Raw genomic sequence first — 22593 nt, 5'->3', positions numbered from 1 at the left:
TAAGAAAAGAATAGATTACTCATCAGTGTGCTTTTTAAAATAACCTAAATCCTTTTCCCTGGCGTCAAGCTCTGCAGCTTTCTTTATAGCTGTCAGGAACTTGGTGTGCTGCTTATGAGTGTAGAATTAATTTCTCAGAGGTAATTTTTGTACCAGTTTCATGATGTTACTTCTACTTAGAATAAGACCGATTGTGTCACACCGGTCCACGGACAGTTTGCAACTATTTCCACATTTAATTTTGACTTAAACTAGACAGATTCATCCATCTCTGGAAAAGTCACATCATCTGTTTCAGACGGGTTTTGTAGACTTGCTTTACTTTTATTTCTGTGGTTGTTTTGAATTGGTGAGTTCATCATTCTGATTACTTCTCATTTTACTTTTATCAGACAGAAATACAGCAGAGTTTGTTGTATGTGCTTATTTTCTAAAGACTCCTGGTAGAATAGCACCTACGTTTATTTTGGGGTTAGAAGTAGGAGATGGAAAATCTGTTAAATAATCTCATCCACTTTGATGAAAGGGAAGGTTTGACCTGGAGTACCTTTATGAGTTGCCTACTATGGTTCTAAATATCTTAAATACTGATGTGCCTATCGTTTTACCATGGGTATTATTCCAGCCAGAGGAATATGATGATCAAGAGACTTTTTTGTGTAACGACTTTTCCAACATTCACATTTCTACAGCTAGGAAAAACTTAATACTTTTTAAAATAATGACTTTTTATTTTCCATTACAGCTGTGTAATATTCACAGACAACTTTCACACCATACCATTCTAGTCAAGATACGTGAACTTAATATGCTTTTTGTCTGTTTTTTGATCTTCTGATATTTCATCTCTCGCTCTGAACTTTGTTAATAACTGAAAAATATTTTGTATATATTTTTGATATGTTTTGCTCAGTGCACTGTTCCAGGTGCACTACTCTACATCTCCATAGAAAAAATTAGTTCCTTTATGTTGTGAGGCACATCCATGTGAGGTAAGAAAACAAATCACAAACAATAGCCTTTTTCTATTATATCACTGTACACTTAACTGCTGCGTGTGTATATATACTTTTTTACTTTCCGTATTGCTATTTGTGTAATAGGTATTCTAAGTTAAAGAATGTATCTCAGCTCATCCTCACATTTTACGATATCTTGCAGTTCGTACATTTATGAAACAGGATGGAGTATAATCTTGCTACCACAAGAAGTTCAAAGTTCGAGGTTTTACATTCAGAGGGAACTCTTTGCTCATGCAGTTGTACCTGTTGTATAATGCAGACTACCTGTTACCCCACAATTGAAAGTGATTACTTGTGATGAATAGAGTCTAATTTTCAGAAGTGTACCAAATCTGTATGGAAAAATATAAAAGGGTAAAGAACTCAATGTGGTTCTTGCTCTCTTTTTAAAAGTTCAATCTCTCTTTTATTTTTAGTGTAAATTTGAATAGTCTGCTTGTTGTACTGTAACAGATACCTGCCTAGCTAGGAACAATTCACATTTCTTCATACTTTTCCAATAGAAACTTCTTTTTTAGATGTCCAAATACAGTGTTGATACTCCAGAATTCCTTTATTGGCCTTTTTTCGTATGCTGTTGATGATCATTTTGACCATTGGACATCTTCCTTTTCCCTTCTTCCATTTATTTTTCCTTTAAACAGGTCCCGTGTCTGCATTACCTCATGCTTTTGGAGTTTCCCTATGATATGTGTAAAAGGTCAATTACAGCTAAGTTCCATATCAAAAGATATTAAGTACCTATAATAACTGTTTGGCTCATAGAGCAATTAACTGAAATATTACACAAGAGTTTTCACTAAGCTTTTTGTTCTTGTAGCAGTCTATGGCATATGTGACTCGAAAGAAAACGGGTGGTTTTTTTTTTTTACTTGCAGGTCTTTTTGGCATTAATAACACTTCAATTTCACAGCGGTGGGATGTTTCACTGAATTCCCTGTCTCTCATTCATTCATAAAAACCTCAAAATCTCTTGTTCATTGTTTCTGATTCACGACCTACGTGGACTGTTCTACCAACTCTGGGTTGGTTCCTCTTCCCCTTCCATTGCAGATGGCAGTGGAGAGCTGCCAGCCACAGTTAGTGTTTTGGATAATAGATTCTGGATCTGAATAAGATTCTTCAATCCCCATCTCCTTTTTCTGCCACAGTAATACCAGGCTTACCGCTCTAACAAAAACGCTGTAGTTACTTAAGACAGGTCAACCAGATGGCAGTAAAGCAGACTCTTACCTTTTTTCAAAAAATACCTTAGATTTGTGATCTCTTCCCTTCCGCTCTATAGTGAATTTTGTTTACTTTTTTTTCCCTGGTATTTTAGTTGCTTGCATTAATTTGGTGCAGATTCAATATGATCAAAATGTGTTACAGCAGTGCACACAGTAAAGCATGCAAACTGTGCATTATAAATTCACGCAGTTTGATTGCTCTGTTGTATTTGTGCTTTTAAAAGTCAATGAATTTCCTAAGGCTTGTCAGTTTGAAGTATGTGCAGGTCATCAAGTGATGAAAACCAGGACTACTCGGACAGAGGGGCTTTTTTCTGTCTCACGTTGTGGTGGAGTTGTGCAGTTGCAGTGTAACAGGTAAATTCACATCTGAGCACTGATGCCTGCCGTGACTGTGATGTGGAATCTTACGCTGTGTGTGGTGCTGTTGTGGATAGGCTGCTGATGAGATGGAGTTGATAAAGTATCATCTGACCATCCAGTTGTGTTATGGAGGCAGGAGTGTAACTTTGGTAATGGTTGTCAGACTTGCGTTCAATGATAAATGGTCTTTTCTAGAAAACATGTTGACTTACTGGGATAACTTGTACTCTTTTTTGGTGCCAAACTATTGTTTCCAAGCTTTAAAAACTCTTGTTAGGGAAATGAAGCAGAAGTTTTCAAGGAGACTTGTAATAAATCAGGAACCACCCCATGTTTTTAGCTCCCAGGACAGAAGTGCAGTACGTTTTAGCCTTACTCTGCTTTCTGTCTCTTACGCACGCGAGGCATGATTTGTGTGGAAATCTTCCAGCATCCTTTTCTGGGTATGTGTACTTTGCAGGTTTGTTGACGTTTCTTGGAAAATTATGAAATGTTGTTTTCAGAAATTACAGTACTGTCTACTGCTCTTGATATTTTGCATCCGTGAAGGTGTACTTATGCTGGACCGTGCTCAATTCCTTTGTTCCTGTTGTTGATGCTGATCTGCTGTTACGGTACTTCGTTATATTCCAGCTAATTGCAGTGCAGGTATGCAGGAAAATAAAGGATACACGGTCCTGTGTTAAGAGTAATTTCTGTGAACAGTTGGGATACGGAGGAACAGCAGGCTAATTTTTAAATCTAGAAAGAGGCTTAAGCTACAGCAAAAACTATCAGAAAACATTTTAAAGGAGGTCATGCAGAACTGGAGATGTGATCTGCTGCATTTCAGTGAGTTACTACATGAAAAGCAGAACTAAATAAGCACAGTTTCTCCACGTTTATTTAGAAGAAAGACCGTCAGAAGATTTCAAAACACAAATCCTTAGGTTGCACCGAGTTGTGTTAAACCTGGAGCTTGAAAAGAGCCAAGAACAGTAGCAACGTAAGTTAATGAGTCGGTACGGGGAGTAAGTGCCTTGTCCCAGCGATCCCAGCTTTTCCAGCTTCGTGCAGCATTAGTACAGCCCTGCGTCCCCGTCCAGGAAGTGATTGTCTCTCGTCCTCCGTCTGCAACATTTCCTGGCAATACGGCTATTAAAAATATCTAATTACTTTTCTTTATGAGGTACCGCGATGGTCAGAAATTCCAGTAGCTGCTGAAAGCTTCTTCGATAGCACAGCTGGTGCAGTGCGGGCTGCCTGTCAGAATGGCAGCCCCAAATGATAAGTTTGAAACGGAGCATGTGCCCAGGTCCTGAGATTTATAAGTTGATGAACACAGCGTGTGACAGTGCAGCTAAAATCTTTTATCCACATTTTAAAGAAAATATTTCATCTGAAAGACTTCAGTCCAGAAACAGTGTTATTTTTGTCGGCATCTTTCCATTAATCATTTTTCTGCGTGGGTAAGCCCAAGTATAAATGGTTCAGGTTGATCGCTTTAGATAACACAGGAATTTGTTTTGGTTTCACAGAACTCTCCATCATTTGTTTTTCTGGATATTTTCTGCAAATGTTACATTGTGCAATTCTACTGTGTTTTTAATGAATTTTTTTTATAGTTACATAATTGAGAATAACAGTTTTTGAAATTTATTGATTTTGGAGAGGATTTAAATTTTAAATTGGTATTTTCTTCACTATAAAAATGTTTCTGATGAAATATGGAAATTCATATGTAAATAGATTTTCTTTAGTTCCGATATTTTCTTTGAACCTTTGTTATGGTAAAGTTGAAATACAGACCACATACATCTGGTTCTTTACTACATGCATTTGTGGCTAACCGATTAAGGATACTGATCACTAAGCATAGAGATAGAATTTCATATATTTTTGTCTTTAATGGGAACTGGAGAGTTAAATGGAATTGCAGAGTTTAATGCACTCAATATTTGCGCAAGGGCCTGATACGGTATCCTTGGGCACAACTTGCTAATGGGTTGGACGTTCTCTTGTTAAAATAAAGCTGCTTCAGATAGTCCTGACTGCACTTAAATGCAGTGTTGGTAGTTTAAGTCAGCTGGTTCTGGAAAACAGCATTTGTCTTTTTTTGTCTTAAGGTACAAAACAAGGATTTTACATCTCTTTTACAAGACAAGGCTTTTGATGCAGTTGTGTACCAGATGGGATATAAAAAACTTCTTAATTTTTGTAGGTGTAGTTTGTTACCATGTTTGTTTTATGATTAAGATTAATCAACAGAGCATAATAATTTTTGATGAATGGGGTTTGTTCATCCACTCGGCTTGCAGTTCCAGATTTGTATTTCTGGTGTATCGTTGCTTACAAGTGGTTCTGTAGGTGAATAATACAAAACTGAAAAATGAGATGATTTTAAATGAAGTTGTAAAGCAGCATGGGAGTAGGGAGAAAAATTTACAGTATGACATTCGTTTTGAATTTACCAAAAGTATTGTTGCCCCATGCATAGAGCCTTTAGGGGAAAAGGGAAAAAATAATCTATTCAAGGTATAGGTATAAAAAACAAATGCCTGGAATTTTCTTGTGTGTATATCTTTTTTTTCTAGGAATTGCAACCCCCTTAACCAACCTAATTTCATACTGTCAGGTGTTGAATAGCTTTTTCATTTTTGTCGCATTTTTATCGTAAGGGTTTTTATTCATTTTAACAAACTGTGCTACTTCTGGCTTTTAAAAAGAATAGTAATTCTTATGTTCTTTTTATTAAATGGTGGCTGTTGAGTCTCTGGGACTAGTTAACCTCTCTTCCACATTCTCTTTGGTCAATACTACAACTCATTAGGCAATGTAAACTACTCTGAGTTTAATTTATGGCTATTATTTCATTCCCTTTTTAATTCATTGATAAATAGATTAGCATTATAAACCTCTCGGATTGTTAATATCTTCAAGTAAAGTTAAAAGCTAACTCTCCCTTAATGGAAGTACACTTGCGTCGAGTCTGAAGACACTCAATTTGCAGGAAGGATTTTTTCAGGTTGCCACGGTTTGAAACAAAGCATGTATTGAGGGCTATAGTATCCTGAAAAATGTATGGCAGATGGTTTATTTTTCAAGTTACAGGTACATTATTCTGCCTGCCGCGAGCCTGATCTCATGTACTGAACGTAGGCCTGAAAAAATATTTGTCTGGTAGCTTATTCAGCCCCCAAGACAACTCAACAGTCAGCCTGAAAAAAAAAATAAGTAAAATTAAGCCAGGTTTAAAAAAAAAAAAACAAACAACAGTTGTTATTGATAATGTCTTGAAAACACAGTCAGTTATTTGGGGTGGTAATCAGAATGTGTTAGGAGGCTCTCTGGAAAAAGTTTTGGAGTTCATCAGGTCTTCAGAAATTCTTGTCACTTTCTGTAAGCAAGCAGTGTTTACTTATCCTTCAGAATATCTTGTGTTCCAGCCGCTTTCCAGCGGAGTTTTTAGCCCAGGCCTTGAAGTCTGGGAGTGGCTGACAAAAACACAGATGAACTTCTGTCATGGTTTTGGCCTGGACCCTGCGGTATCAATAAATGAACAAACTTTCCCTGCCACTTTCTGTTGTCAGTCAGTGGTCCTGTGTGCAAACAAACTTGTTTTAAATTAACGGCTGGAGTGTCATATCTGTAGCTTCAGCCAGTGAGGGTTCTGTTTATAATTAATGGGATTGTGTCATGAAGAGCTGGGGGTGAGCGCGCGGCCCTCGCGTTGAACGGCTTTTGTGCGAGTCCTGCCTGGTCGCGGGGAAGGGGCTGAAGGAAGATGGCACGATTTGTCTGGGACCCGTTGTCGCCATGGTCATCTCAGGTGCACTCCCAGATAGGGAACAAAGTTAACATTAACAATATCTAAAGATCATCATTTAAAAAAAAAAATCAAGACTTTAGAGCATATTTATTCTTTAAACTTTAAGATTTTGTTTAGAATCTCGAGTTTTTTTTTTTTTTTTTAAGATTGCACATAAATATAAGCAAAATAAGCTTGAAAAAAACATTTTAGACAAAGATGAAGTTTGACTAAGGGCATTAGGACTTGAACTGCCATTCATAATTGCATCGATTGGCTCAAAATGCTGTTACTTTTCCTGCCTTTTGTGGCTTTTGTTTTCAGTTCTACCACCTATTATTGTTTTTTTTTTTTAAATCCCTAACTGCAAAGCCAGGTGACAGAGGGGTTGCTTACACATGCATTTGCGTGTATATAAACACACACACATGTTTTCAAGTTGAATGCATGAAATGCAATCTCTATGGTTTTCTTAAAAGAAGAAAATTAGCTGCTGCTTCCTTACAATGCCAGCCAATGCTTAGTTGTATTTTAGCCTGGAAGAACTGTTGTGGCTTGAAATTCGTAAATGGATGGCTGAAAACCCCATATAACTTATGGAGGTATAGTACACATGTTTATCTGAAAACCGCAGTTCTCTCTTAAAATCTTAAGTTCGGATGATAAAACTGAACTGATCAAATAATGGAATTCCACAATTAGATGGCAGCCCATCTTTCCTGACATCTTTTTATCCAGAGCTGCATAGTGTTAGTTTCTTCGTCTGCAGTTTTAACAAAATACTTAAATGTCTGATTCCCTGAAAAATACTAAAATGCTTTCCAAAGTCTCCTAATTTATCAAAAGAATTTGTCAGCCTCAACATCTTTGGATTGATTCTGGTGCTCAGTTGTAATAATACTGATTGACATCTTTTTATTTTACCTGCATTGAAACCTGCATTTCAGGTACAAGTACATGCTACAAATTCAGTGAACTTCGGTGATTTATTGTAGTTAGGACCAGTACACAATTATATTAAAAATAGTTTTAGAACTCTCATGACTCTGATTTTTATTGCTATTTGCTTTATCTGGTACGATCTACAGCAGCAGTGCTGCAAACAATCATCATTCTTGTTTTGGATGTGTGTGCTAGAGACTTAGCTATTTGGAAATTAAGCTCATCTGGTGGTTGAGTCTGTCTGGAGTTTTGTTACAGACCATTAACAAGTGCTCCAAATTCCATGTATCATTGGTTTGAATGTATCTTATATTTAATCCCTCCACTATTGGGAGTTAAAATTCATGCAGGACTAGGGAGAAGTGGTGTCTTGTATTTAAGAAGTTTGTACAGCAGTGTTCTCATTGGAATTTCACATTCCATTATTGTTGCACTAAGATACTGAGGAGCCAAGTGTTTAGTAATTTGTTGGTGGGATTTGATAAGTTCAGAAACAGTATATAACTTTCAGATAGCCTTTAGGTTGAGAATACAAGGTCAGTTATAGAATTAAACTAACAATTTAATACTAACATTTCAGCTGTGTTTTGGAGAGTTCAATAATTCATGGATGTGTAGGGGATGGAACCTAATCTAGGAAAACTTTTTGAAGTGACCAAGATTTGAACTGTGTTGATTTGTTTTTCCCAGTCCATACGTTAATGGTTTCTGATGAAACTTAATGGTTTCTAATGAAATGTTGTTTGTAATGGTCCAGTGATTCAGATGATAGCTTAGCAAGTAGTGACTGATAATTTTTGTCTGAGAAGTAGATGCAAAGTATGTGGACTTTTTTAAATTACGGTGGTGATTAAAATATGCCTATGAAGCTCAAAACAAAAAAAATCTAAGGGTATGATTTTGAATTCTTAAAAAAAAATACAACGATAGCTAAGATTTTCAGCAATATGCATTTAAAATAAAGGTGATAAAGTTAGGTAATAAACTTTCTTCATGTTTTAGACGAGGGTTTCAATCTTGCAGATGTGTTGCGAGGCTTAGTATTTGACAATTTGCAGTGTTGTCATACCTTAGGCTTCCTGGTTGTTCTTAGCACATGACAGATGTGAAACCCTTTAAACAAGGAGTTTTGAAACATCTGAAATAATTTGTGCGTGTTCTGAGCCACATGTGGGTAAACATTTATTCCCACTTAGCTAATATATAGCAACTTCGTTCTGCATCCCAGACTTCAGTGACTCTGAAATTTATGGCACAAAAACAGAAAATCAGTTGCATGGAGCCCCTTGTGGTGCAATATATCGCTATTCTTAAAAGCAAGCTAAGAAATGAGAGCGCTGAATGCACACAGAACTTGCCCCTTGTGTCAAGACATTTTAGAAATCAACGTCCTTTAATTGTAAGGGTATCCGAGAATGAAAAAGGGAGGCATACATGGAGATCAAAAAGGCTTTGAGTTATTTATATGGATTAGGGGGGACATTTACTAGTGTAATTAACATCTAAGAACATTTAAAACCAATTATAGAAGTATTAAAAGGTAGGTTGCCTACACCGTTGCCAAATCCCATAAGGTCGTATTAGATAATTTCTGGGGAGAGCAGAGCATTTACCTTAACTCTGTGGTTCTGTGAACACGGCCAGCTATTGCATTTAAGAAATAAAAGCAGAGAGTACATCAACTGCAGTTTGGTTCAGGACAAATGCCTTCGTACGGCTCATGCTGCTCCTTTTTCTTAAATAAACATTTGAAAAGAATTATTGTTTTTAATGAAAGGGAATAGTCTTTACTTCATGACTGCTGTAAAATGGGTGAAAATGATTATTAGGATTTTATTTAGTGAAGCTCTGTAAATTTTAATGCATTTGACACAGCGCACCGGATTATGGAAGCATACGTTATATACTATACATTTTACGAAGTAATATATCAAAGGTAACAGACAGAAGGGGGCAGAAAAGCCTTATATATTCATGTGGACTCCAGTTTAGAGAGTTGAAATATTTTTCATGTTAGTGTCTGGAGGTGCCTAGGGTTCAAAAATCCAGTTTTAGGAGCACTCTCCCTTGAAACTTTTGCTGTAATTTGGGGTATTTGGTTCCAAGAGCAGAACAAAAAGAATGGATAAAGAGGGGAGCACCTCATCAATTCGTGATTGCAGGGGGCAAATTTCCTTCCTCCTTTGGAAGCACAGAAATTTCATTTCCAAGATGTGATTCAAAGTACTTTGCATCCCTGTTCACACCAGATTAATGTACCGGTAGTGCTATTTTAAAAAGCTGGCAAAAACTACCTGCCTTCTTACTTATGGAAAATGATACATCAGTATAGTTTTAAAAGGAATAACCCACAGTGTTTTTTGGAGAGTCCCTAGTTTTGCTTTAAGCAAGGTGGAAAAGAGCTGTGGATGGATTCAGAGCCTCAGCAGGATGAAACAGCCGTACATCTCGCAAGGTCTCGGTGAGGCTGGTGAGGTGGCAAGGAGCCAGTCTTCCATCTGCCTTACTTGGCAGCAGATGTTATTTAACTGATACATTTCCAAACGTAAAAAACAGTTTGGAATCTGAATGTCTTTCCAAACAGAATTTTTCCTTTCTGGGGAACTGTACATTTTTGCATATCTTTAGCTCAGTCGCTTTGTTCCATATTAAAGGGTGGAGTTTGAGACAGGAAATCTGCTCCTAATATCTTTTAAAATTGTATTATTTATAAAAAGTAAAGAGTGGTGTTTCTTTAACAGCTGTCTAGGGTATATGGGATCTGAAGATTCAGTACCAGCTCTCAGAGTAGCAGCATCCTTGGCCTTTCTATAAAAATGTGTGTAGTGGCAAGTGGATATAACCGGTTGGGTAATTACAGAAAGCAAGAAAACCAGAAATATACACTGAAAATGATTTTTGAACCGTCTCTCTGTGAGCCGTGTGTTTTAGTTCTGTTTGCAGGAACCTGATGTATTTTTTTTTGCAGTTTCTGATGACTGTCGAGGCTTCACTTACTGTAACTGCTGTCTTGAAACCCAGTTTGTAACGCGCGCGTGTACACACACACGCACGAAGCCAAACAGCATAGTCATGATGCTGAAGACTGAAATTGCCCGTTTAGTGTGTTTATTCTAATGCAGATATTAGAAATTGTAGGACAATTTGGAAAAAGAAATTTAAATGTAGCCATCTGTATAATAATGGATCATACCAGGATAGCTGGAGTTTGATTTTGGATCATAACATCTGCACAATTGTTTGTAGTTTATAAAAGTTTATAAAAAGGTACTTAACAGAGCTTCATTTAACAAATTGGTCTAAATTATTTTGATTGCACATGCTGGCACTCTCAGTGGATGGGCAAGTTTTTGACTCCTCAGGGGTTTCCTTTCTTGCCCTTCTGCACAAAGGACCTTGCTAACACATTTAGCTGCACTTTGTGTTAGTATGGCAGGAGTTTTCTGTAATATATATGGATGAGTTATTTTTTTCCTCTTTTCTGCCTGTAGGAATAGAGCCGTTTGATGTTTTGGTTATAAGATGTGTGTTAATTAGTTCTTATTTCATTTTCAGTACTTTGTGCATTTGAAATTGCAGAAAAAATGTGCTTTTTGCTCTCTGTTTCGAACGTACCTAGTACAGGCAGCATCACAGACTAGGTGTGTGTTTACTAAGAAAAAGGAAGATTTTCCTAAAGTATTAAGGCACCACAATCTCCTTTTCATGAGTCTCATTTTTTCGCAAGTCTCATGTTCTGCACATTTTTAACGAACTGTGATAAATTATTGATGTATCTTTGTTATCTTTTGCCAGCCTTTCTACTTCTAATTGGGCATGGAAGGTTACCGAAGAAATTCTGATATTTAGTCAGTGCACTTTGCTTTGGTTTAGAGATTCCTGGAATTATTCTTGATCTTGGGCCAAATTCATGAAGGTATTTGTGTTAAACTGTGCAGATAGCAAAAAGCCTAGGCTGCCTAGTGACGTTTATAAATCCCAGTAAGCATATATCTAACACAGAGCTAAAAGCTCTCAGTCTTTCTGCCTTTCGTTGCCTTCTCTTGCTTCTGTGTGGACTGTCAGTTCAGTCTTTGCGTTTGTTTCATGTCGTGTTTTCTAACCAGGTAGTAAATTCTGTTTTAGTACTACGGCTGCAGTAGATCATTTCTTTCACTGTGACTTTGCTGAAGATCAGTCAAGCTCACATACTTTGTTACGGAATACGACTGCTTATTTGCTTAGAGATCACCCGGTTTTGTTTCTCGTTTAATACAATCCCCAGCAGGTTGCGTTATCTAGCTGCTGTTCAGGATATAAAGGCTCAAAGAAGGGTAACAGCTGTAAATTTCCTTCTATACGGTCTGAAGAAAAAGATCTTAGCTCTTACGTCTTTGAGTACATTTATCTCTGAAGAGGCTCGTATTAACCTGTTAATTATAAGTCATGACGTGTCCTTTTCCAGTCTGTACTTAAAAGTAGAAGACTAATGCCGTTTCTGGTGACAGTATTTTTCAGTCTCAGTTATGTTGGTTGCAAGATGGCCTGGCTGCACTGTTTTTGCTGCTTTTCCTTATCTGCTTAGTCCAAAGATTCTTCAGAGCCCGTCTTTCACTGTGCATTTAATTTTTACAGTCTTTGTTTGGAAAAAGAGAAGTTGGTTTAAAAAAAGTGTGAGTTGCTGCTATGTGCATACGGATTGTACGACACCTGTAAAGTACCAAGCTGGGTTTGGAAGTGGTAGGTAGGTTGTTCGGGTCTCTTGTAGCAATGGCTGGCTGTTGGTTAGCTGGTGAGCATGTGGGAATGGATGTTTGCGTTTATGAATAATTACAGTTGGTCATACAAGTGTGGCTTTTCTCAGAACAGAATAATCCACAACAGATTTTAACAGCTTTTTAAATTGGTTGATGAAATTGGTCTTAAAGCCAGTAATTCATCTTTCAGCCTGTCAGCCAATTCAGAGGCTGTCTCTGTAGGTAGGGTTGAGTACCATAAGCTCTGCAGAGATGTGTTTTGTAACTTGGAAAACGACTAGCTCTTATGTTTGAGCTGGAAATTCATTGCATTAAATCTTAAAATGTTAACAGTATGTTTTAGTAAATGCTCCATTTGCTTTGTCTTTATTATAAATTGATTACAGCCTTCTCGGTTTTCAGATACACAAATCTCTCTCCTGTGATGGTTGGTGTACTTTGGCTTGTGTTTGTATGGGACCTAATCATTAACGCTATCTTAATAATGTCTGCTCTTATGTGATATTCCAGATGCATAGAATCCAAAGATAATTTTGGACGACTGAGCTGTTACTGAAAATGATGGATAATGCTGCTGCTTTTCTGGGAGTTGGCTATGGCTAGGTGACTGGATGGTTTAGGGACATTAAAACTTTAACCATTCAAGTGCCCCCACAGTGTGCTCTATCCTATAGCGGATATCTTACTGTTCTTCATCTTGGTGAATGATGGAGTTGTTGGCTCTCTTCTAGGACATTAGGAGCTGCATTCCTTTTTTTTGGTGTAAATCCAATGTAATTTTGTGTATGCTTTGCTGCTTTCTGTTTTTTTCTTCTTTTTTTTCATTTATACCATACTGTAAATTAATAAGTCAGTTTTCTCATTCCTATTTGGGTAGAGAGTCGTAACTGTATGTGGAGAAAGCAAAGGCAACAGGTGGAAGAGGAAGGACCATTGCAACATTATCTTCCTAAATGGCGATGAAAAGATCCAGGGTGGGTGTTCTCGATGAACGCAAGTGTTAGTAAGAGAGAAAAAAACAAACAAACAGAACAGGGCAGTCTCCAGCAGTAAAATGGAAAATATTAGTGTTCAAGGTCTCTTTCCCAGACTTGCTTTCCTTAAGGCTGTGTTCAGAACAAGCAGTTTGCCAGCAGTAACTCCACCTTCTGCATTCCTCATCTCCTTTCCTTCTGCATCTCCTTTTAATATATACGCTAGAGGAAGGTGAGAATTACACCCTCGTGAGCCTTGCCTTACAGATACGCAGAGCACACGGTGTGGGTGTTGGAGTGCCTGCAGAGCATTTATATATGGACAGACAGGAAAGAGCAGTTCAGGAGGATGTGGCTAGTTGAATGTCCATAAGCTGAGCTCTGTCTCCAAGGTCGTCTTTACCTGTTTGCAGATGTTCACATCCTCAAAGGAGACTCAGAAATGGTCTGAGGAGAGAACTCTCCTCTTTCTTTTCTTTAACTGCCTGAGGACTGCTATAAATACTCTGTTAACTGGCTATATTAGTGTGTGCAGAGATACAAGAAGAGTAACTTCTTGTCTGAGAAATTCAGTGTGTTTTTCCGAAACTCATTTACATCCATTTGGAGAAGCCCTTTTTATCTTGTACCTCGTGGAACATAGAAACGCCAATTAGTTCCTTCTGGTTTATTTTTCTCTCCTCCCAAATGAAAGCCTTGACTGGGAAGAGGAGCAGATCGTCATCTTGGTATTGCTGCAAGTTCTTTTATGTCATTGGCTGTGCTCTATGTGATTGATGGGTTATTGGCAATAAAAATGCCAAGAGTTAAGACTAATGATCATATCTGACTCACGCGTTTTTTCCATATTGAGAATTACCTTTGGCAGGAATGCTCTTATACAAAAGATTGAAAGTTCTTTTATATTAAAAAAAATAAAAGCCAGAGGTTAAATATACACACTTGAAAATCATTATCTGGCATATATATTCTTTTAGGAATATTTTCTCCAGTAATTGGACAGATTATTTAATGGCATTTAAAAAAAATCCCCAAATATAAATCTATCTTCAAGTATCATGCCTTTTTAAAGTTTTTACCAAGTTGTGTCCAAGAAGAGTCTCTCCAAGTTCTAATGCTTATGGGGAAAGGAATATGTGAACATAAATGGAAACTACTGAAGCCTATGCAACAACACTGGGTTTCTGAAGCACTCCGTGTGACCCCTTTTAATATTTTCTTTCCATCATCTTCATGAATATAGTACTGGCAGTGCTGATAGAAAGAATTGCTTCATTTGGGATCGGGTTGAGTATCAGAAGCTGTCCTCCCCCTTCTCCATGATTTTCGTTATCTGTGTTTTAGTGCATAAGTAATGATTACAGTTGATTTATCTTCAGTATGGGGTCTGAAAAAATAAATTAGAGTAATCCAATATGAGGATACATTAGGCTGTAATAAGTTCTAATGATTTCCTCTGCTGGATTGTTTAAGGTTGGCCCAGGGTTTTGACTTAACATAGAACTCCTTGTTTAAAGCCGTGTATGTTCAGCAGATTTCTTGTTGCTGTCTCTTTAAAATAAACAAATCTGAAAACAGAGAATAGAAAACCTAACAGGAAAATTACTGGGAAGCACATTCCCGTATCTGCAGGGAATCTTGTGGATATTCATTTTGCCTGTGTAGGAACTGGAGTCTAAGGAGTACTGTGAAATTCTCCTTTTTGCAAGCATAATGGCCTCCTTTTTGTATTGGTCCCAACTGTTACTTTCTTTTTCTTCCAGAGAAGTAGCTGCTCGAGTTTCACAGCATCAGCTCTGAAAAATTTCGGCCTCGTGATGCCTCATTGCCAGAACTGGTCAGCAGCTTCTGCGGCCCTTCTTGTTGTGTGCAGAACGTGGACCAGAAATATGGTTCCTTGGTTAACACTTAGGATCTGAACGAAAAGGCTGCTGCATCCTCCTTGTGCACGCTCCTGGAGGAAGCATCATTTTTCAGAATTAAGCATTAAACATAAGAAATTAATTCTCCTTTAGGATCAAAATGGAATCGATTTTTTTTTTTTTTTTTTTTTTTTTTTTTTACTAGAGCCTGTGTGGTAGTAGATACAGAGCACAGGAGATGTTTTATCCACCCCCTAATGATTCCTGGTAATAGACAAGAAACTTCATTCAGTTATTTTGAAACCAGATGTAGAGTTCCTACTCAGGTTAATCCCTGAGAAAGATTAGTTAGTGCTTGTAGATGTATTGTGCTGTCTTGAACATCTCCAAATGGATGTTTATTTTAGCTATTCTCTACCACTGTGCTTTGTGTGACTCAGTTCTCTCTCCAAACTGGTTTATGGATTCTCCGAATCCTTACAACTTGTTCGTTTCTGTTCGTTTCCAAATGTAAAACAATTGATGGACAAGTTGGCAGTTGCTGCGTCCTGTTACAGAGATTTTCCTTGTGTTTGTGGTGTGTTTTTGCCTTTGTGCTGTTTAGCCAGGAAAATAAGTGTCAGTGAAATGGTATGTTTTGTTAGTGGCTCCTCCCCAAACAACTGTGGTGGTGGGTTTGTACTCTCAATCGATTCTACTAACTAGGAAAGGTTAATGCTTAGAGGGGAGCCAGTGTCTTCGTGGATGTTTTTCTCTTCAAATTTACCCCTAAAACAAAAAAAAGTTTATGAATTCAAGCAAGCAAGCTTGAAACATACATTGATGCATTGAAGAGCTGATAAATCTGTGCTGGTGGTTTATAGTAAAGTATTTCCTCATTCTGAATTAGTCTAAATTAGCTATATGCCATCTGGCTTAACTCTCCAGATTGTCTTCCTTAAAAAATGAATGCTATGTTAAAAAAAACAACAACAATGAAACAACAACAAGAAAAACACCTTTTTCTTATTTTAATGTCAATTTTAAGTGCTAAGATTTTTTTTCCAAATATAAACTTAATATGAACAAAAGCCGAGGGAGTTTGTAAATGGAATTTTATTGAATTTATTTCTACAGCTGCAATTAATTATTCAGTGTGCTCATTAAAAACGAGCTTTGGTAAGTGACATTTTGAAAAGGCACTCAGAAACGATTGGGAGAAAGATGGTGATAAAGAACAATGTCTAAAAGGAAGTATAAAATTTTTGAACGTTTTAAACTGGCCTGTAAAAACTTTAAGTTATTCGGGCAATTTGGGAAATGTAATGAGAACATGGATTGCTGCTAGACTGGGGGAACTGCCAACACTGCCACGTATTGGTATTTTATCAAGTATTTGGTGCATTTCTTTCTTAAAATGTTTGGTGCTGATACTGGTAAAGTAGATAGAAGTTGCCTTTTTTTTTTTTTTAAGTACGAGAATTTAGTCTCTAGTAACGTACATATTTTCTCGTAATAAGAAATCATGTTGAAAGGTGACTATTAAAGCATCATAAACCCTTATACTGCAGATAGCAACTAAAATAAACCAAAAAAAACCCCAACCAATTTATTGCTTAAGAATTTGAACTTCACATACACATGAAAAGCTATAGTACACTCTGTACTTGTCCATGATTAGACAAACATCTTCCAGAGCTTCATGAGGTTTGCAGTCCAACAGATCATTGGCACTCCGTAAGGAATCCCATTTGTTACTAGCAACAGATAGAATTTCTGGAAGAGGGGAGCAGAGCAGTAAGGCCCTTGGACTTCTTGTATCCATAAAAACCATGGTTAGCCATTTTAGCTGAGCCAAAGCTGAGATCCATTAATTGTTAGCTCTTATGACAGTTTCTTTTCTGTGGGTCCTTAGTGATGGATATTGTAGCTCTTAGTCTTATGTAGACCCATGAATATTCATGCAAGCAGGCGCTCTGTTGCAGCTGAAATAAACAGAGTTGCTGTCATCAGATTTGTTCAATTTGTCTTTCGTATTTGCGTTTTGACAATTAGCCAAGGAATACAGTTAAGAAAAATAAATGCCCATCGGTTCTGTTTGAGATGTTGGACCAGCAAAAACACTAGCGGACTATTTACTGTGTGAAGCAAAGAGAAAGAAGAAAGCTGCCTCTGTCACTAAAATGCAAATTTTTGTTCTAAGTTCTTTCTCTCCGTAAGTTTACCATGACCACAGTAAAAACAGTCTTAAATATCAAAACGATGTCTTAGAGTAGTGGTGTGGGAATAATACTGGTAATCCCTGCAACCAAATTAAACGGTAAACTGCACGCTGAAGACAATTATTTACTTTGTATTTACTTTTTTTTTATATTGTAGGCTTACTGCTCTTTCTGCGTACAACACTTCTCTGGTTATTTTATTTTGCATTGTCATCACGTGTGATAGGGAAGGCATTTTGGTTTCTCCCTGCTTCACGCACTAACTGCTTTTCTGTTGTTTGTTTTAGATTTTTTTCTTTTGTATGTCAAATGCACACAAGAAATATTTAGTCTTGTTATTATTTAAAATTACAGTCTGTCCTTGTTCTACTCTGATGCCCCCAGTGCCACCCTCCCTTCCAAGCCTCCCAAGGCCCCCAGCCCTGGCAAACAATACTGCTTTTACACTAAGCTCGTTATCTGATTATGCAATAAATACTTTCACATTTTTTCTAGGAATTATCCCACTAAAAATGCTGCATTACTGTGTAAGTTGGCTTTAGTATATGTAAAAATGCTCACTTTCAGACTTTTCAAAAGAAGAATTTGGTGGCTCTTTGAAGCTGTGGTTTGAAGCCTTCCTCCTGTGTATCTCGAGTTGATGAATTCTTTATCGCTTTTCCAGGGGTCATGGACTTTTTATAATTCCATTGAAGCTGTCCGTCCTCTGAAAGAATTATGAGTACTTAAAGTGATACAGATGTCAAATGCGATGGATTACCAGCTTTAGCATTTGATACATAACCACGGTGCTGGGAGAAAAACAGAGACTGCCTCTAAACCTTGTTCTTTAAGTAGGCTATGTGAGCAATAAGACTGTGTTAATGTATTATTTAAAAGGTTTTCTCCTTTACATTCCATTTTCCTCTCTGATTTTTGTCTTGTAGTGTTGTCCCCCAGACCACGGTAATACTGAACAACGACCGGCAGAATTCAATTGTAGCCAAGATGGTCGGGCAGGAAGAGCCATTGAGCAGAGCAACGGATTCTCTGGACAATATCCTTAGCAAGTTAGTATCATAGGTTGGAAAAGACCTCCAAGATCATCAAGTCCAACCATTAACCTAGCCCTGCCAAGTCTTGTGGGTGAGGTGGTTGTAGAGAGTGATAAGGTCTCCTCTGAGCTTCCTTTTCTCTAGGCTAAATAAATCCATTTCCCTCTACTGCTCTTCGTAGGGAGGAGTTATGGGAATTCCCTCCCTTCACTCCCTCCTTTGACAGATCAGTAGCAGCCTGCAGCAATTCCAAGGGAAAATGAGGAATGTTTTAAGCAATGGTGGTGGTGGAAATAGAATAAATTCAGGTTCTAATTGAATGCATCCCGCTGACAGTGCTGCCTGGGGAGACCCCGTATCAGCAGTAAAGATACAGAGCAATGCTTCACTGTTGATGTGCAGAGAACGTTTTGGAGGATCTGGGATTAGTTCAGTGTTAGTTAAGAGCTGACAACTGAAAGAGTGCCTATAGCTACATATTTTTTTACATGGACGCATAATCACTTGAGGATGTGCCAATATCAGTTTCTAACCAACTGAATAAAGAATGCACAGCAGCTGAGTGAGGCTTGTTAAATTCTGTACTATCTAAAGGAAATTTTAAATTAAGTGGAACTGGAGATGCTGGTTAGACAATTTTCTTAAATAATATGTTTGTTTTAACTATTGGATTAACTTTTGCACACGGGGCTGGGACAATTTGCATCAATTTGCATCAATTTCTATTGATGGTGCTGTTATTTTCCTTCAATTTTATTTTTTTGGATAGGCCATAGTTATAAACAGGAGAAGGCTTGCTAAAGGAATACTCTTTTATAATACAATTAATTTTGTCAGATAGTGTTTTTAATTCCCTTATAATGATTTTTTTCCTGATCAAGGATTATGTTTTCCCGAAGTCACATACTTTTTTTTTTTCCTTAGTGCTGTTCCTGGACGTAGGCAGAACACAATAGTGGTGAAAGTCCCAGGGCATGACGACAGTCACAATGAAGACGGAGAGAGTGGCTCTGAGGCCAGTGACTCAGTTTCCAACAGTGGACAATTAGGAAGCCAAAGTATCGGGAACAATGTGACCCTTATTACACTGAACTCTGAAGGTATGCTAATCTAAGTATAAGGCTACTTGAGCAAAGTCAGTGTGGTGGGGGAACGAACTAAGATTCAACTGGGAGCTTCAGAGATTGCATCACAAATCCAACCTTGCATTGGTAGGCAGTACAACAAGCATCAGATAGGACTGACTAATAAACTGAATTAATATATATATATTTATATATATTTATACCAGCTTTATAGGCAGAATAGTTAATTAAAATCACTTGTAAAATTAAAATAAGTTTGCCTCACTATAACAGCATAGCTTTGTATTTTAAACCCTTCTAATTAAGACATGAAGCCTTGTAGGATTTCCTATCACCATGTTGTTACAGAAAAACAAATGCCTTCTCTGGGAAATAGTACCTACTAGTCCATCTGCTCCTGTAACTTGTAATACAAGTCCACTCTTATAATTCTTACTAATGTAAAGCAGTTATTTTAGCAACTGTAAACAATTTTTATAAGGAAATTCATATGAATACTCAACAGGATAGTGTGTAGTATCCATTTTTTTCTGAAAGTTCTACTTTAGGACTTTGGACACAGAAATCACATTTAGTGAAATCTAAAAAATTTAGATTAGCCTTATAAAGATATTTCCTTATACGTGGTTGGAAATACTGAAATGAATGTTACTTAGTATGTTTCAGTCACAAACAAGATGGGATAAGAGACGCTGAATTTTAGATGAAAATAACTTACGATAAATTGTTTTACAATTAACTTGAACATATCACATGAAGAAATTTATTCTGTGCTTTCTGCAATCAGATGGATTTAGTCTAAAGTATCTGCTTCACAGGCTTAGGGAATAGTTGGAAGTTCTCTGTGGTGAAGTTTTGATCGATGTCTGATAACTGGGAAATCCTAAAATGTTCATTTTTACAAGCTGTCTTCTAGTTACCTATTTTCTCCCAAATTGTTGAAACCAGTGTGGGGAAGGTGAGAGTTGTACTGGTCAAGTGGAAGCAGCAGTCAGAAGACATTACTAGCAATATTTTTGGCTCTTTGACCCTCTTTGTTTTGTCTATTTTGTCTAACTATTCCTTGCATTGTTCCTTAGTTTGTGGAATGTAAATTCAGAACGCTCTGGTTATAGGAGCTGGCTGCAAGGCATGCTCACTGAGATCTTCGGAAATAGCTGTTGCTTTCTGTGCTTGAGTGCCAGTAATGGGACCAGTAAAGCACATTATATATTTCTTTGGAGAAGGCAGAGAGAAGGATGAATAAGTAGGTTTTCAAATTTTTTATTTTTTATTTTTTGGTGCTTTAATATGACTGATAGGGAGGATGAATAGCACAAATATAAATGATGAAATTATTATGGTGCAGATGCTGCTCAAGGTAATGCAAATTATTATCCTGTATTATTTTAATGGAAATTGAAGTAAGTATTTATCAAGATTTCTGTTTTCCTGGAAATGTACTTTGTGAAATTTTAATGAAATCTGATGGATTTCTGAGAGAAGTCTGATACTCACAGCAACATCGGAATATGCTGTATTTGTAACACTATAAAGCATACGTATAGCTCAGTATATAGCAGAACTGTTCTTTAAGGTTTATTTTTGTAGCTTTAAAGCTGTGTGAGGTTGAAAACCGTATGCTTCTAGAGAGGGAAAATACTTTGCAACTTTCACGTGGATAATCATACTTGATCTACACTGCCTGTGTTGACTTAGATTTAAAATCAGGAAAATTTGAGGAATGTTCACGTAATTTTATTCAGCAAATGAATATCCCAAGTGGAAACTGAGTGTTCTTGGTACCTTCATTCCCAAATGGCAGGTCTCTTATATGAAATGTACTCTTTGTGGAGTCTGTTAATATTTCATACAGCTCTGCATCAGCTATGTCAGGAGCAAAGTTTCTAACATTAGGAGGGTATTTGTTTTATAATGCCCTTTTTGACTTGGTTGTTTGGCACAGATTTGCACAGACAAATGTGATGTTAGTGTTTTATACGATTGTTGTATATGTAAATTTTGCAGAAACAGCTAATCCATTAAAGTCTTCAGATCTGATTTTTCTTCAGACCTTTAGAACAGTCATCCATTAGAAATCTCTCTGAGATTGATGAATGCTTTGAGAAATCAGATTAGTAATCCCCCACACTTACCTCTTCTTGCCCTCGCGAAGATGAGAGAGGACCGCTTGCACAGAAGGAATGCTAAGCAAACTAGCCTGCAGTATGTCACAAATTAAATTATTAATAAAGGAAGTGATGAAGAATAATAGGTCTGTTGTGCAGACTTGTTTTCTTCAGCAGTAAAAGGCAAAACTTACAGCACCCATCAGTTTGCTTTCGTTGTCTGGGAAAGAATTCTGAATGCCTTTGGGTTGCTCAAAGGAATCTCAATTGGCCCTAAAATACGAGGGGATGAGAACGGCGTACTTCAGCCCTTTTCTCAGTACGAATCCCACTTGTTGTCTTGTGTCTAGAAAGCAAAACGAAGCTATATTTAGAGTGTCTTTAGCTGACCTTGAAAGTGGCATTAACCTGTGGGTATTTTCCGAATTTAGTTAATAGATTTATATAAATGCATCATTTGCTCTCTGCTGGCTGTTTTCAAAAAGCATTTAATCTCGTTTGGTAGTTTAGAAAATCTTATTTTTTCAGGAATAGAAAGGCAATATAACTAATTAATACAGAAGCATGGGGCCCAATTCTTGGTGTTGTTCCGACGTTTCTTGGAAGTCTTTTGTGTAATAGCCTTTTTCTAAATACATGAACATCTCTGCTTTAGCATAAACGTTTTCTGGAGGAAAAAATAAAACCAAATATGAGTTATAGCATGACACATCGAACTTCTAAACAAAATACTTTACTGTGCAAGTATCTTCTAACAACTTGGACAGAGGTTGGCTTTCTGAAAAGACTTCATAGATGAAAACAATGTAAATAGCGAAAACGATCATTTTCATTCTATGTTTCCTGAGGTACTGTAAGGTTTTTCTTCAATCTGGAGGAAACCTGTGTTTAAAAATTTAGGGAAGTTTTCTTGTTCATTGTCCTAACTTTTTGTTCCCAGCATGGATTAAACATCTTTCTCGTTTAATGGAATAAGAAACAAACATGTATCACTAAGATTTGTTTCAAGGAACTGTCAACAACTGATGGATGTGTATTTTGCTCTTTTTGAAAGTGCAGTGAATTTTGACGTGAGTGTGTTTTCACTGTAGTTTTTGATACAGCTTATTTACAGTTTAAACAAAGTTGTGCTCTTTGTATGTTGAGTTTTCTAATTAGGCTTAAAAACAATGAGCAACTGATTAATGAAGAACATTTTAAAAACATTATCATTTGGGCTTTGTGTCTCCGCACATGCTGCTTTTGTAATC

At 37.1% G+C, this 22593-nt stretch overlaps 1 protein-coding gene and 1 long non-coding RNA gene across 9 annotated transcripts in view; both read left to right on the top strand.

Annotated features, from left to right (window-relative positions):
- Positions 1 to 22593, top strand: part of BANP (BTG3 associated nuclear protein) — a 146329-nt gene that overhangs the window by 16099 nt on the left and 107637 nt on the right. For all 8 annotated transcript variants that reach the window (XR_013938247.1, XR_013938248.1, XR_013938249.1 and 5 more), the window contains 2 exons: positions 18043 to 18165; positions 19075 to 19250. Coding sequence is in view for 5 of the 8 variants with exons in the window: in XM_080552058.1 (XP_080408184.1) it covers positions 18043 to 18165; positions 19075 to 19250 (299 nt within the window). In the remaining 3 variants the exon portion in view is untranslated. The remainder of the gene's footprint in view (positions 1 to 18042; positions 18166 to 19074; positions 19251 to 22593) is intronic.
- LOC308176402 lies at positions 6 to 18042 on the top strand. The gene is made up of 2 exons (XR_013938250.1): positions 6 to 11449; positions 11958 to 18042. It is a non-coding gene; the product is annotated as an uncharacterized lncRNA (long non-coding RNA).

Source organism: Anser brachyrhynchus (genome assembly GCF_964034855.1).
Source record: "Anser brachyrhynchus genome assembly, chromosome: 12".
Lineage (NCBI taxonomy): Eukaryota > Metazoa > Chordata > Aves > Anseriformes > Anatidae > Anser > Anser brachyrhynchus.
This window is presented reverse-complemented; position numbering and strand designations above follow the sequence as displayed.